Here is a 16,569-nt window from a genome sequence, read left to right as displayed (position 1 = left end):
AAATGGAACGATACAAGCATGTTTCTGTATTGTTGAGAATGAACTTGTAGGGAAGGGGAAATTCATCATGCAGTAGAGAAAGGGGATAACTGTTGAGTGATATTCTTAGGTAGGTGAGAAGGAACTGAATTAATGCCCAAGTAGAGGATACATAGTTCCTCCATAGTGATAGGAGGAAGGTGTTTGGGGAGCACTCTAGCGGGAGAGCAGAGTTATCACTGCAGAGTGAGAAAGCGGGAGGGGGCATTGGGAGGTTTGAGGAGCAGCGTCTGAAACGGTCGTCTAGGAGACAGTCATCTAGGAGAGCGCAGGGGCCACTGAGATGAGGCTGTAGAGGGAGAACTGGGCAGGGGGGTGTTAATCCAAAAGATTAGCTTGTTTTTATTTTGTCGTCAATGTAATTGTGTTGTATTTAGGGAATGTGTATCACAGCACTTTCTGTAAAATGGTGAATTTGTCCATTTCTCCTTAAAATTCTGTCAAATTTTGCTTTATATTATTTTGAAGATATCTTAGACGCATCAAGGCTAGAATGTAATATTCCTGGTGAATGTTTAGTGATCTACTCTCCCTATTTTTCTGGATGTCTGTTTGTGTTTTGCCTCAAAGTCTTATTTTATGTGTTATAAGTGTTGCTGTACCAGCTTTCCTTTGGTTAGTGTTCATCTGGTACACTGCTTTCCATCCTTTTACTTTCAATTTTCATGTGCCTCATAATGTCTCTTATAATCAGCATATACCTGGATTTTGTGTTTTGTTCAGTGTGTTGATTTTTATTTCAGAAGTAGAAAATGTCATCCATTTACAATGGGATTTCACTGTTTGGATTTATTCCTACCACGTTATTTTGTGCTCTTCATTCTACTTTTTTTGTTTAATTTATTATTTATTTTTGGCTGCATTGGGTCTTTGTTGCCGTGTGCGGGCTTCCTCTAGTTGCGGCGAGCGGGGGCTACTCTTTGTTGCGGTGCATGGGCTCCTCATTGTGGTGGCTTCTCTTGTGGAGCATGGGCTTTAGGTGCATGGGCTTCAGTAGTTGTGGCACGCAGGCTCAGTAGCTGTGGCTTGTGGGCTGTAGAGTACAGGTTCAGTAGTCGTGGTGCACGAGCTTTGTTGCTCCGCGGCATGTGGGATCTTCCCAGACCAGGGCTCGAACCTGTGTCCCCTGCATTGGCAGGCAGGTTCTTAACCACTGTGCCACCAGGGAAGACCCATTCTACTTTTTTGAGGTTTCTTTTACTCCTCTCTCTTTTCTTGCTTTCTTTTGCATTAACACACCTCTCTCTCCATTCCCTTTGCTATTTTGAGGCTGTGTTAATTGGGATTAGGTTTGCCTATAAATAACATTTAAAAAAAAAAAGAAAAGTGGTTTGAACAAGACTCTTTATTTCTCTCACATTCAAGAATGTCTGAGATAGTAATGCTGGAGCCCCAGGCTGCTTTCTTCTTGAGGTTTGATGTCATAATTGGCTTCCATTCACAAGATCTTTTCATTTTTCCAAGTGGCTGCTGGATTCCAGAACCCCAAGTGCATTCCAGCAGCAAAGGAACCAGTTGCAAAAAAGAGGAAGCCGGCCCCGCACACCACTTCCACTTCCCCCGCTTTGACCAAGCTACTCACAGCTCGTTGCAAGGGTAGCCTAGGAAATGCCTGAGTTCGGGCTGCCATGTGCCCAAGTTAAAAACCACAGGTCCCCACAGATCACTTGTTTTCCGACGCCTGTGCAGTGCTTGGTAGATAGAGTGTGCACATCATAGAGATATGACATCACACTAACAGCAGAAGTCCTTATTCCAGTCCCGATGCTAGTGTAACTTGTTCTGTGATTCTAATACCTTGCATACCATACCTCATATTTTCCATTTGACAATACTTTGTCTTGGAAAATTCACAGTATGCCTGAGAAATTTCTGTGTTTTATTTCATCTGAAAAAAGTTGCTGTTTGACACGAAGAAAAAAAAAGGTTCTACTTCTGAGGGAGAAGGAGAAACAAACACTGGGGACAACTAGCCATATCTGCCACAGAAGTTACACACTGTATTTCTGTTCTTTGAACGCTTAAAACTTTAAGTTACTCAACATCTTTACCTTTCTCCCAAACAACGCAAGAACCTTAAAATATGATTTATCTAATTGTTTTCTTATGGTTTAAAACCTCACAAATTATTATATAATTTTCAATTATATAATTACAGATAAATCTAAATAAATACATGTATAAATAATAATTATATGTTTATCATTTTCTTTGCTCACCCTTTCTTATCTCAGATCTTCCTTCTTGGATCATTTTCTTCTTTGCTGAGTTCATCCTTTAGAACTTTCTTTAGTGAGAACCTGAGAGCTGGCATTAACTCTTTTTATTTAGCTGAAAATATTTATTTTGCTCTCATTCTTCTTAACCTTTATTTTCATTGTGAAATATACATGCAAAGAGTCAACAGAGTAAAGGAAAATAATAAAAAGAACACTCCTGTACGCACCAGCTAGTTTACAAAATGGAATATTACCAGTGTCTTTGAACCCAGTGAGACATCACCTTCTTTCTGCCATGGCAGAATGCACTATCCTGAATTTTGTGTTAATTATACCCTTGCTTTTCTTTATACTTGTACCACATATATGTGTGACCCTAAGGAATATGCTGTTTAGTTTTGCCTGTTTTTGAAATTTATATTAATAGAAGCACAGTGTATGTATTCTTCTGAGGCTTGCCTTTTTTGATTCAGCCTTGTTTTTGAGATCCATCCATATTAATGCGTGTACCTGTAGTTCATTCTTTTCACTGATGCCACGTTCCACTGTATGAATATGAATATACCATTGCTTATCCATTCCACTGATGAACACTTGAGTTGTTTCTAGTTTTTGGTTGTGAATAATTTTTTATAACAGTATTGAGTTGTAATTTATGTACCATAAAATTCACCCCTTTAAAGTATACAAAACAGCTAAAGTGGTTTTTAGCACATCCACAGAGCTGTGCAACCATCCCTGCTACCTAATTTTAGAACATTTTCATCACCCCAAAAAGAAACCTTGTACCCATTTAGCCATCATGCTGTATCCCTCTAAAACACTAATATGCTTCATCTCTATAGATTTGCCCATTCTGAACACTTCATGTACATGGAATCATACAATACGTGGTCTTTTATGTATGGATTCTTTCACTTTGCATAATGTTTTTGAAGTTTATCCATGTTGTAGCATGTTTCAGCACTTCACTCCTTTTTATTGCTGAATAATACTCCATTGTATGGATATATTGCATTTTGCTTATACGTTCATCAGTTGTTTCCACTTCTTGGCTATTATGTATTCTTTGAAACACAGCAGTTCAATTTTAGTGAAGTTCAATTGGTTTTTTTTTTCTCTTGTTGCTTGTCATTTGGTGTTAGTTCTAAGAAGCCATTGCTAATCCATTATTGTAAAGATTTACTCCTGTTTGCCTTCAAGAGTTTTATAGCTTTAGCTGTTACATTTAGGTCTGTGATCCATTTTGAGTTAATTTTTGTATATGGTGTGAGGTATTGGTCCACCTTCATTCTTTTACATTTGGATATCCAGTTGTCCCAGCACCATTTGTTAGGGAGACTCTTCTTTCCCCATTGAATGGTCTTGGTACCCTTGTCAAAAATCAGTTGACCATAAATGTAAGGGTTTATTTATGGTCAAGTGATTTATTTAAGGGTTTATTTCTGGACTCAGTTCTATTCCATTGCATTGATGTACATGTGTGTACTTATGCCAGTACCACACTGTCGTAATTACTGTAGCTTTGTAATAAGCTTTGAAATTGGGAAGTGTGAGTCCTCCAGCTTTACTTTTTAAATAAAAATAAAAGAAGTTTATTGCCAGCTCTCAGGTTCTCACTAAATGAAGTTCTAAAGTTCATATTTCATTCTTGCATTTCCATATGGATCTTAGAATCAGCTTGTCGGTTTCCGCAAAAAAGGCAGCTGGGATTTTATTAATAGGGATTGTGTTAAATCAGTAATTCAAAAAAAAAAATCAGTAATTCAATTTGATGAGTGTTGCCATCTTACTTTAAAGTCTTCTGATCCATGAACGTGGGCTATCTTTCCATTTACTTAGGTTTTTGAAATTTTCTTTCAATAATGTTTTGTAATTTTCAGTGGACAAGTCCTACATTTCTTTTGTTAAATTTATTCCTAAGTATTTTATTCTGTTTGACGGCATTGTAAATGAAATTGTTTTCTTAATTTCATTTTCAGATGTTCATTGTTACCATATAGAAATACAAATGACTTCTGTATGTTGATCTTGTATGCTGCAACCTCACTGTTTTGGGGGGAATTCTTCAGAATTTTTTACATACAAGAGTATTTAATCTGAGAATAGAGATTGTTTTACTTTCTTCTTTCCAGCCTGGATTCCTTTTATTTTGTTTTTTGCCTAATGGCCCTGGCTCCAACACAAAGTTGAATAGATGTGACAAGAGCAGGGGCATCCTTGTTTTTGTCTCATTCCTGATCTCAGGGATAAATTATTCAGTCTCACACCATTAAGTTGATATAAACTGTGGGTTATTATGAACATATTTGACCATGTCTCCTCTATAAGAGTTCTCTAAGGTATATACTGGGAAACGTTTGGGTCACAGAGTATGCCTATGTTCAGATTTATAAGAAATGCCAAATTGTTCTCCACAGTGATTACACCAATTTATTAGTCCCTCAGCACTGTGTGAAAGTACCCATTGCTCTACATCTTTGCTTACACTTAGTATGTAATAGGTTTTTTCTTTCCCCCAATCCAGTTATAAAATAGTGGTTATAATTTGCATTTCATTGGTTACTAATGGCATGGAGCATCTTTTCACATATTAGCCATTTATGTTTCCTCCTCTGTGAAATATGCCTGTTCATATGTTTTGCTCATTTTTCTATTAAGTGGTCTTTTTCTTAATTGCCTCATTGGTGATCATTACATATCTAGATTCTGGAACCTTTGTCAGTTATATGTATTGTAAATGTCTTCTCCCAGTTTGCAACTCATCTTTTCATTTTCTTTATGGTATCTTTTGAATGAATGGATAATTTTAATGTAAATTTATCAATCTTTTCCTTTATGGTTTATACTTTTTTGTATGTTAAGAAATCCATCCTTCTCCCAAAGTCAAAAAGATATTTTACCGTTTACTTGTAAAGTTTTCGAGTTGTCTTCCACATTTAAGTCCTTGATCCCTTGGAATTAATTTGTCTGCATGGAGTGAGATAAGGCTCTATGTTAATTTTTTCTCATTGGACAATAATTTATTAAAATGTTCATCCTTATCCTGTTGATATGCAGTACAGCCCTGACAAATATCAGGTTTCCTATATGTGTTGATCTATTTCTGAGCTTTCTATTCTGTTCATTAGTCTATCCCTAGGCCCAAATCTAACTTTCTTCATTGTTATAACTGTCTAATGAGTCTTGATAACTGGAAAGACAAGTTCCCCCAACCTATTCTTCAAGAGTGTCTGGCATAGGCTCTTTGCTTTTCCATATAAATTGTAAGACTCAGCTTTTCAAGTTCCATGTTGAGGTTTTGATTGGAATTATATTAAATGTGTAGATCAGTTTGGTGGGAAGTTGACATGTTTATGAATAATTCTTTTCTATCCAAGAACATGATTATGTCTCTCCATTTATTTAGGTCTTCTTTAGTGTCTTACATTTAAATTTTATATTTTCCACATAAAAGTTTTACATATTTTTTGAAGATTTGTTAGATTAATATTTTAATTTTGGAGGGATGTAAGTGGTATTTTTTTTTTTTTGTAAGTGGTATTTTTTGTTACTGTATTTTCTGTTTATTGTTGATGAAATGCTCTTGGCCTTTCTATTGATCTTGTATCTAGAAATCTTGCTGTATTCTTACTTTATTTGTAAATAAGGAATTGCTTTTAACTTTGTACCATTGAGTATGATGTTTACTATAGGTCTGTTGGAGATACGCTTATTCTGGTTAAGAAAATTGTTGAATTTAATGAAATTTAGTGTATCTATTTAGATAATTTTTAATCTGTAATGTGGTAAATTTTATTGATAGTTTTTTCTCCTTTCTTGCCTTATTTTTGGATTAATCAAGTATTTATTTCCACTTTTTTCATGTTAGCTTATTATTAACAGTTACTCTCAAGATTACAACCTGCATCCCTGACTTTGTAAAGACTAAATTAGTACCTTTACCACTTCACAGATGATGCAAGGACCTTAGATCATTTTATCCCCCTCCTAACCTGTGTACTATTGCTGTTAAGTATTTCAGTTCTATATATATGTTCTAAATGCCACAAGACATTATTTTTTGTTTTATACAATCAGTATTACCCACATATTTACTCTTTCTGGTACTCTTCTCTCCTTTATTTCTTTGCTTCTAGTTAGGATCATTTTCCTTCTGCCTGAAGAACTCCCTTTAGTATTTATTTTAATGCAGTATTTATCTCAAAATGTATTTTTCCCTTTTTTTTTTTTTTTTTTTTTTTTTTGCGGTACGCAGGCCTCTCACTGTTGTGGCCTCTCCCGTTGCCGCCGGACGCGCAGGCTCAACGGCCATGGCTCACCGGCTCAGCCACTCCGCGGCATGTGGGATCTTCCCAGACCGTGTCCCCTGCATCGGCAGGCGGACTCTCAACCACTGCACCACCAGGGAAGCCCTCCCTCTTTTTTTGAACAGTATTTTTTTAAAGCTGTCCTCAAGGAGGCAGGCTTTTGTTTGTTATTATTTTTAAATTTATTTTATTTACTCTTTCGGCTGCGGCATGTGGGATCTTAGTTCCCTGAACAGGGATCAAACCCGTGTGCCCCCTGCAGCGGAAGTGAGGAGTCTTTAACCACTGGACTGCCAGGGAAGTCCCTGAACAGTATTTTTGCTAAGTATAGAATTATAGGTACGTATTGATCTCCTTTCAACATTTATAAATATGTCTTTATGTCCTGGTTTCCAGCCTTTCTATTGAAAAGTCAACTGTCAATCTTCCTTCTGCTTCTTTGAAGAATAATTTGTTTTCTCCCCTTTGTCTGCTTTTAAGATTTCTTCTCCTGTGTTTGAGTTAATTTATCCATTTTACTGTGATACCTAGGTATGGTTTTCTTTGTATTTTTCCAACTTGATGCTCACAGGGTTTCTTGAATCTGCAGCCTTAATAACTCATCAGTTTCAGAAAAGTCTTGGCCATCATTTCCTCAGATTTCTGCTCCATGTTATTTCTTCTCTACTTGTGGACTCCAATTACACATATTTTAGACTGCCACATCTTACGCTTCTTCATTCTCTCTTCTGTATTTTCCCTTTTTTTTTTCTTCCTCTGGACCTCAGTCTGGATATTTTCTACTGGATTATTTTATAGTTCAGCTGTAACCAATCTATTAAACCTATTGCAGTCTTTTTTTTTTTTACATCTTTATTGGAGTATAATTGCTTTACAATGGTATGTTAGTTTTTGCTTTATAACAAAGTGAATCAGCTATACATATACATATGTTCCCATATCTTTTTCCTCTTGTGTCTCCCTCCCTCCCACCCCCCCATCCCACCCCTCCAGGTGGTCACAAATCACCGAGCTGATCTCCCTGTGCTATGCGGCTGCTTCCCACTAGCTATCTACCTTACGTTTGGTAGTGTATATATGTCCATGCCTCTCTCTTGCTTTGTCACAGCTTACCTTCCCCCCCCCCCATATCCTCAAGTCCATTCTCTAGTAGGTCTGTGTCTTTATTCCTGTCTCAACCCTAGGTTCTTCATGACTTTTTTTTTTCTTAAATTCCATATATAAGCGTTAGCATACAGTATTTGTCTTTCTCTTTCTGACTTACTTCACTCTGTATGACAGACTCTAGGTCTATCCACCTCATTACAAATAGCTCAATTTCGTTTCTTTTTATGGCTAATATTCCATTGTATATATGTGCCACATCTTCTTTATCCATTCATCCGATGATGGGCACTTAGGTTGTTTCCATCTCTGGGCTATTGTAAATAGAGCTGCAATGAACATTTTGGTACATGATTCTTTTTGAATTATGGTTTTCTCAGGGTATATGCCCAGTAGTGGCATTGCTGGGTCATATGGTAGTTCTATTTGTAGTTTTTTAAGGAACCTCCATACTGTTCTCCATAGTGGCTGTACCAATTCACATTCCCACCAACAGTGCAAGAGTGTTCCCTTTTCTCCACACCCTCTCCAGCATTTATTGTTTCTAGATCTTTTGATGATGGCCATTCTGACCGGTGTGAGATGATATCTCATTGTAGTTTTGATTTGCATTTCTCTAATGATTAATGATGTTGAGCATTCTTTCATGTGTTTGTTGGCAATCTGTATGTCTTCTTTGGAGAAATGTCTATTTAGGTTTTCTGCCCATTTTTGGATTGGGTTGTTTGTTTTTTTGTTATTGAGCTGCATGAGCTGCTTATAAATTTTGGAGATTAATCCTTTGTTAGTTGCTCCATTTGCAATTTTTTTCTCCCATTCTGAGGGTTGTCTTTTTGTCTTGTTTATGGTTTCCTTTGCTGTGCAAAAGCTTTGAAGTTTCATTAGGTTCCGTTTGTTTATTTTTGTTTTTATTTCCATTTCTCTAGGAGGTGGGTCAAAAAGGACCTTGCTGTGATTTATGTCATAGAGTGTTCTGCCTATGTTTTCCTCTAAGAGTTAGATAGTTTCTGGCCTTACATTTAGGTCTTTAATCCATTTTGAGCTTATTTTTGTGTATGGTGTTAGGGAGTGCTCTAATCTCATACTTTTACATGTACCTGTCCAGTTTTCCCAGCACCACTTATTGAAGAGTCTATTGCAGTCTTAATTTCAGTTACTCTATTTTTTAGTTCTAGAATTTCCATTTGATTCTTTTTGATAGATTTCTGGTTCTTTGCTGAAATTCCTCATCATGTCATATATTTTCTGGGACATATTCACAGTCATTTTAAAGCCCTGGTCCTATACCTCTACATCCCCTACAGTTCTTTTACTTTTTGCCGATTTTTCTCTTTTGGTGTGCAGTCATTTGGCCCTACCTCGTGGCATGCTTGGTAATTTTTATTCAATGCCAGAGACTGTATGCGAAAGCTACAGAGATAACTTGAAGCTCAGGATGATTTTCTTTTCTTCTTTTTTTTTGAAGACGATTTTCTATTCTTTGAGAATGAATTTACTTTTGCTTCTTGCAGACAATTAGAGCAGGACCAGACCAACTTAATCTAATATGGGATTGAGCTGGTTCAGAGCTGGGTTTTGTGACAGCCTGGGGTATTTCCAAGCCCTTCCTCCTTGGCAGACACTGAGCTCCAATTTTTGTTTCTCCCCCATCTTAAGACTGCTGGAAGCTTTGCTCAGCCTGATGCACTTTCCCCCAAGTCCTGTCTGCTCTGGTAGCTCCGAATTCCAGTTTTGGGCTCCCTGTCCCCATGGAACTGCCACAAGTTCTGCTTAGCTTCTCAGGCTCTGAACCACCACTTTCTGCTTGGCTTCCTAGCCCCTCAGCCTTGCGCTGCTTATAAGCTGGGAGACGCCGTGGGGTCGAAGGCGGCACAGAATATCAGACTTGGCTGAGTATAGTTTCCGTTCTCACTGACATCTTAGTCTCTCAAATTCTGGTTGCCTCGGTAATTTTTTAATACCTTGAAAGATTTTTTTGTTGTTTTTGGTATTTTATTTAGGTTTTTTTTTTTTTAATTTTTCTTGGTGGGAGGGTTCAGTTTGTCTGATAGTAACTGGTTTTTCATAGTCAGAATCAGAAGTCATTAGAATTTTCTAATGTTGAATCAGTCTTGTATTACCAGAATAAACCCAGCTGAGTTATATTATTTTAGTACACTGTTGTACTTTTGTTAATATCTGATTTAATAATTTTGCCTTTCTTCAAAGGCAGGATTACTTGGCTGGTGATTTTCCTTTCTCATCCTTGTCCTGTTTTAGTACCAAGGTTATCTAGCTTCATAAAATGAGTTTGGGATGGTTCCTTTATTCATATTCTGAATCATCTCTCTGAATAAATTTCTTTTCTTCCATTCTCTCTGTCCTTTTAGAACTCTGATAGATGTATTTTAAGTCTCCCTCTCGCCTCCATGTCTCTCAGTCACTTTTTTAAAAACAGTCTCATCTTTTTAATACATCTAGTTGCTTCCTTTATTTCTTAAAAAATAAGGTACCTAAGTGCAGTCTTATGGTTAGGAATTCTCAGGAGAGACTTTTCCTCTTATTCCCATCCTACTTTTTTTTTTTTTAATTATTTTATTTTTGGCTGCATTGGGTCTTTGTTGCTGTGTGCGGGCTTTGCTCTAATTGCAGCGAGCAGAGGCTAGTCTTCATTGCCGTGCGCAGGCTTCTCATTGCTGTGGCTTCTCTTGTTGCAGAGCACAGCCTCTAGGTGCGCAGGTTCCAGTAGTTGTGGCACACGGGCTCTAGAGCACAGGCTCAGTAGTTGTGGTGCACGGGCCTAGTTGCTCCGCGGCATGTGGGGTCCTACCAGACCAGGGATCGCACCCACATCCCCTGCATTGGCAGGTGGATTCTTAACCACTGCACCACCAGGGAAGCCCTCCTATCCTACTTTAGACCAAGCCAGGCACATATACCCACTACCTTCTGCGGGTGGGGGGTCATTTTATCCCCAGCAGCTTAGCTATTCATTTAAGACGCCTTGTCTTGTTATTCTAGCAGTGCAAGTGTTTTGTGCCAGGAGCTTTTTCACTCCTGTCCTCCTTGTCCTTATTGGTTTTCATCAGGGTTTATTCTTTGTGCTGTGTCCATCATGGCCCTTGTTTCTGTGATGCCTGATTTTTCTCTTGCACTAGTTCCAGAGCTCATGTTTTATCCCCTTCCATTGTCTTGCATCTCTTTTCAGAGTACCTTATCTCTGCTTTGAACTACTGTTTAAATATTTGTGGCTAAATGTCACACTTTTCATCTGCTCTCTGGCAACAACTTTCTGGTGAGTGTGCATCTGCCATTTACTGCTCCTATAACATGTTTAGCTCCTGTGTTGGTTCCTTTTTAATAACTAATTTCTGAATGAGGTGGAATTCCTCCTTCATGAGCTGCTGTAAGTAGACCACTGTGGGAGAGGAGCCAGGACTGTGTCCCAGGCTGGCAGGAATTCCTCAGGCATGGTGATGGGTGCAGGGTGTGTTCTTCAGCCTAGTGTTCTCCCCAGGCAACTAGAGGGCGGTTACCATGCAGTTTCGTCCTCGTCCCCCTGCCCCCCACCTTTGATGCTGAACCAGGTCCAGGAATGCTCCTGCTGCAGTCCACACCCCCTTTTTATTTCAAATAAGAGATTATTGGCTTCTCCTCTCAAGTTATGCTACATTTGAGAACTCAGAACTGCCACCTTTATCTGAGCCTTTCAATCCCAAGAATCCTCCTTGTGTGGCTATCTCTGCATGTGGCAGCCTTCCTCATATACTACGTTCGAGAGTTCTGTCAGGAGACAGTTTGCATTTTTATTTCTTGTTTATACTGTTTTGCTTTTCAGTGATTTCTAAGGGGGCTAGGAGGTAGTACCGTTTTCCTGCCACCACTTTAAAACTGGAAATCACACTAAAAGATTTCAGCCTTGTTTTCCTGGGCTGAACACTTCATGGTGAACTCTTCTGTTGGATTCTCTTTGCTTTAAGACTTTTATGTTCATAATGAAAGTGCCCTATTCTTGGCATGTCCTCTGTTCTCTTGGCTCCTGAAATTTGCTGTCATTTTCTGTTTATTTACTCTCAGGAAGAATTTGAATGTATAAAACAAGGATTATCTATTCCTGGAAGGTTTTGTAAAACCACACCTGTAAAACTACATAGGCCTGGTTCCTTTTTCTGGGGAAGATTTTTAACTCCTGCTTCAGTTTTTTAAAACAGTTATTGGCCTAATCAGATTTTCTATTTCTTCTTGAGTCTATGATAGTAATTTATGTTTTCCTGAAAATTTTTTTCATTTAAACTTAGTTTTTAAATTTATTGCCATAAAATGTCCTTAGCAACTAGGGGATGGGGCTCACTTTATGTGTCTGGTTTGCATTTTTCACAGTGAGAGTGGGTTAATGTGTAAATAAAATGAAGACTGACTGCCATCACCAAATAATGATTGGTGTCCTAATGCGGGGAGGGGAGGTGGAAGCCATGACCCTGATCCTGTGTTCCACCCCAGCAGACCCTGTGCTCTGCTCAGTCTTTTCCCACCTTCTCTTTCTCAGTCTTAGGGAAGGTCCTCAGTGCTGTGGGCAGTGCCCAGCTACTGATGTCACAGAAATTCCAGCAGTTCCGGGGCCTCTGTGAGCAAAACTTGGTGAGTGTGATTCTTCTTCCTCCACAGTGGGTCTTCTAGCCAGATCCCCCAGCTGGATTAGCCTCTAAGCCTCTGTGACCTCCTCTCTAACATGGAGAAGGTGCTGCTTCCTCATGGCATTGGACAGATGACAGTGGTGTGTGTCAGTGCCTAGCACAGGAAAAGGGCCAGGAATGGTCCTTTCAGAGCTCTACTACCTTCTGAAATAGAAAAGTGAACTCTATGTAAAAACAGCCACATGAAAGTTAAAAATCAGTTGGCACTGATTTATTTATATACAACATACTCTATATCTAAGAAGACAGTCAAGGTAAGAACTAAAGAAATAACCACCATGACACTTGGTGGGTTTCCCTCTCCTTCACCCTTGCCGCTAGGCAGCAGCTTTTCCTGTGGAGGCCTCTTTCCATCTGGCAGGGGTGGTGTAACCCCCAGGGGTGGAGGACAGTGGCGAGTGTTTGTCTCTAGGACCGGTAGGGGTTTGGGTGTTCACTGGGGAAGTCCTGATGAGGACTGTGCTGTCAGAGAACAGAATGATGGGCTAGAAACCACACGGATTCTGGAATCACACCCACCTGGGAGTGATCCTGCCTCCTCCCTGTAGCCCTTCAGTGGTGGCGAAGGCCTCAGTCCCCATGTGTGTGCAGGACCCACTCTCATGATAGGACTCTCTCTCTCCCAAAGCTCTCCACCATCAGGGCCAGCAGTAATCAGGAACTGGGTTCATTCGCTCATACAGATACTGACCTGACCCTGGGAACAGGAGAGTAAGACCAGGCCTCAAGAGAAGCCAACCAGGGCTGGCAGAGCTAGGAGACAGTACTTGGGATGGGGTGCAGGACAAGCCTCTGCCCTCCTTGCCCCACTGATCCCCGTCTGTCCCACAGAACCCTGATGCCAACCCACGTCCAACAGCCCAGGACCTGGCAGGGTTCTGGGACCTGCTGCAGCTGTCCATCGAGGACATCAGCATGAAGTTTGATGAACTCTACCACCTCAAGGCCAACAGCTGGCAGCTGGTGGAAACCCCCGAGAAGAGGAAGGTGAGCATGGAGCAGTGCGGAGGGGAAGTCCAGGGACAAATTCCTGGTCGGCAATAACGCTGGCCACATCGGTCAGTGCTGCTTGGCTCCCTTCTCTGTGTGTCGTCTTTGAGCTGGGGGCTCACGTCCATCAGTGTGCGGGGTCCATGCTCGGCGCTCGTCCAGCATGCCACTCGCTCTGTGTAGTTGAGGCTGCCCCCCCCGAAGCATGCCTTCCTGCCCTGCATGTTCAGAAAGTGGGAGACACATGCCCACAGCCCAGAGCACTAGCGTAGACACAGCCGTTGGAACCCTGGAGGTAGAAAAATGAGTCCTTCTCCTAGGACCACGCTGCCAGGAGTACAGGGGTCTGGACCCGATTCTGCCTCCTGGGCCAGCCTCTTCCCTGAGGCTCAGGCTTCCATCTGTAAAACCGTGGCACCCAATGACCCCTTTGGTTATTGGTTACCGGACTGTGGCCCTTGTGAGTTCTGATCCCCTAGAATAGCATGTGAAATGTGACCTGGGAGTCGGAGGCCCTGAATTTAAATCCCATCTCTGGCTATATGATTCCTGTGTGAATTTCAGGCTCTCAGTGGTTCAGAGCAGGGGTGGGAAGAGGTGATCTGTCTGTCCCTTCCTACTAGAACATTCTAGGATTGTAAGCTTGCTTTTTGCTCCTATGCCTTGTGCTATTCCCACCATCATCGCTTCTTGTGGCTTCCTGATTCCAAATGTGTGTTGCTTGTGCCCGATGCGGGGAAGCTGGGGTGGAGGCTCCAGCTGCCAGCATACGGTGGGTGGTAGCACCACACAAAAGGTGGCACCTTTATTTTATTTTTCTTCTCTCCTCACTGTCTCACTAAAGGAAGAGAAGAAACTACCCCCTCCGGTCCCAAAGAAGCCAGCCAAATCCAAGCCGGCAGTGAGCCGCGACAAGGCCTCTGACGCTGGGGACAAGCAGCGTCAGGAGGCCCGCAAGAGGCTCCTGGCGGCCAAGCGGGCAGCTTCCGTGCGGCAGAACTCAGCCACGGAGAGCGCGGACAGCATCGAGATTTATGTCCCTGAGGCCCAGACCCGGCTCTGAGACCAGGAAGCAGGAAGCAAAACAATTTTAAGTCATTAAAAAAAGAAACCTACAAACTTAATGCGAAAGGAACAAAATTTTCTCAACCTTCAGTGTGGTTATTCTGTCTAGAGACCCTGAGCCAACTTTCAAATTGACGCATACAAGGGCTCACGATTTGGCTTTCTTGGGTCCCTCCCAGCTTTAGGTTATGAAGACTTCACAAAAAAATCAACAGAAACACAAAACTATAAAACTTTTTTTTCCTCTTACTGGCCGTGGTGGACTAGATAGATGGACTTCGGCAACGCCCCGGCCCGCCCTCCAGACTACGGTCTTTTTACTTGCTCTATCTAATGAGAACTTAAACTAGCTTGTTTACAAGATGACGACAGCCCAAGGGCAGCCTTGGGCACCTGCCATGTCCTTCCTCCTTTTCCTGGCTACCCCAGCTCTGACCTTGGAGTTTTCATTCTTATGTTTTTCTCTTTTCCCTTAAGAGCTCACACAGGGGTCACCATCCTGACTATCGGCTTTCTGGTTCTCAGCCTTTTTTGTGGGTGAGCCCAGAGGATAGAGAGATGGACACGCGTCCCCTCCCCCACCGAGTGCTCACACACGCGCACGCAAATACAGGTTCCTCTCAGCAGAAGCAGCCCTCCCACTGTGATCTGCCAGCCCTAGGCAGCGTCAGGTGGGTGACTCGCCTCTCTGAGACCATAAGGAGGGCTGAAGTCTTTGGGGGGTGGGGGTGGGAATGAGATAAAAACCACAGCTTACCACACTCCAGACTCCCGCCTTTTTCTTCTCTCCAGCCCCTTCTTCCTTCAGCAAAATGTATGACCTAGAGTGACTTGCAGGGGCCACTCAAGAGAGGGACCCCATTTTCCAGGGGTCATGTGTCCCTGGCCGAGCCTGTGTACAGTACCCGAGGGGCGGGCGGCTGTGTCTGTACGTATGTGTACATATGCACATAGACCTTAGAGTGTATATTTAACAAACGCCCCTCTGCTCACCCATGCCCACCAGCGCCACCGCTGGCTCTCGGGGGCACCTGGCAGGAGGCGGGTGTGTGAATAGCATATATTTTTACATGTACTATATCTAGGTGTGTGTACACGTGTGTGTAAAAATATATACCTTGTGTGTAAGCAGCTCCCCCTTTTTTTGTCTCTCACCTGCCCCCCGCTCCCCGGCCATGGGCCCATCTGCCTGGCCTCTGAGTTTTCTATTTTTTTACCCCGGTCATCCTTCTCTCTCCCCTGCTCCCCAGCCCCACTCCCAGGGTGTCATGAGCCCTGAGCTGTGATGGCCCAGGCCTGCAGGGTGAGGTGGGGGGCAGGGAGGGAGAGGGCGAGGCCAGGCCTGCAGCAAGCTCCGTGCACGACGACTGCTCTCCTGTGGCCACGGCTGCGGCACTGGAGACGTCCTCGTGTCCAGCACCTGCCACAGGGGCCCCGGGTGAACTGTGGGCCTGCTCTAGGGCCCATTCCAGCTTGGCCGCCGTCTGTGACCTTGGGCAAGTCACTTGACCTCTGTGTGCCTCAACTTCCTCCTCTGTAAAATGGGGACAGTCCCCGCCCCTCCCTACCTCACAGGCATGTTGTGAGAATAAATGAGGTAACGTGCACCACCGGCTCATGGTGTTATTGCAGCGGGGCGGGCCAGGCTGGGATGAGGCAGGTGGAGTAGATGCCCCAGGAGACAGCCAGACCCCTTCCAAGTGGCAGCTCCTTGGAGACAGGCTGACGAGTGCAAACTGTAACGCCAGCGCTCTCATGCACCAGCTCTTTGACCCCCGGCAGGAAAACTAAGCTCTTGGTTCCCTTCCCAAAAGATGAGTGTGTAACATCTGCCTGACCAGCTTCCTCCAGAGAAATAAATGCTTCATCGTTGCTATGTGGGAGCTGAGATGGGCTGCTCACGCTGACAACTCACGCCCCCTCCGTAGACCCCGGCTCTGCGTGCGCTTCACCCAGGACGGGGCACTCGGTACCCCAGCAGCTGCCTGCACCCTGACAGTTACATGCACTGGATGCACTTCCTGAGCACCTCCCCTGCTCATAGAGCTCACGCCCCGGGGGGGGGGAGACACGGAAGGTGCCATAGGTGAGTTCCGGTCTACAGCAGACAGTAGAAAAAGAGATGCAGCACAGTGAGGCTGTGGGGACCCGTGACAGCTCCGCCAAACC

The 16,569-nt window shown here is 42.5% G+C and overlaps 1 protein-coding gene across 9 annotated transcripts in view; it reads left to right on the top strand.

Moving 5' to 3' along the window:
• DLGAP4 (DLG associated protein 4) overlaps window positions 1–16,173 on the top strand; it is a 90,329-nt gene extending 74,156 nt beyond the window's left edge. For 5 of the 9 annotated variants that reach the window (XM_029222165.1, XM_029222164.1, XM_029222163.1 and 2 more), the window contains 3 exons: window positions 12,198–12,289; window positions 13,177–13,332; window positions 14,180–14,475. In XM_029222165.1, coding sequence (XP_029077998.1) covers window positions 12,198–12,289; window positions 13,177–13,332; window positions 14,180–14,398 — 467 coding nt within the window. In that variant the 3' untranslated portion in view covers window positions 14,399–14,475. Of the gene's footprint in view, window positions 1–12,197; window positions 12,290–13,176; window positions 13,333–14,179 lie in introns of all 9 variants that reach the window. The other 4 variants (XM_029222167.1, XM_029222173.1, XM_029222170.1 and 1 more) reach the window with 4 other exon arrangements.
• The last annotated feature ends 396 nt before the right edge of the window (window positions 16,174–16,569 follow it).

Source organism: Monodon monoceros, unplaced genomic scaffold, assembly GCF_005190385.1.
Source record: "Monodon monoceros isolate NGI ecotype Baffin Bay Population unplaced genomic scaffold, NGI_Narwhal_1 Super_Scaffold_13, whole genome shotgun sequence".
Taxonomy (NCBI): domain Eukaryota; kingdom Metazoa; phylum Chordata; class Mammalia; order Artiodactyla; family Monodontidae; genus Monodon; species Monodon monoceros.
This window is presented reverse-complemented; position numbering and strand designations above follow the sequence as displayed.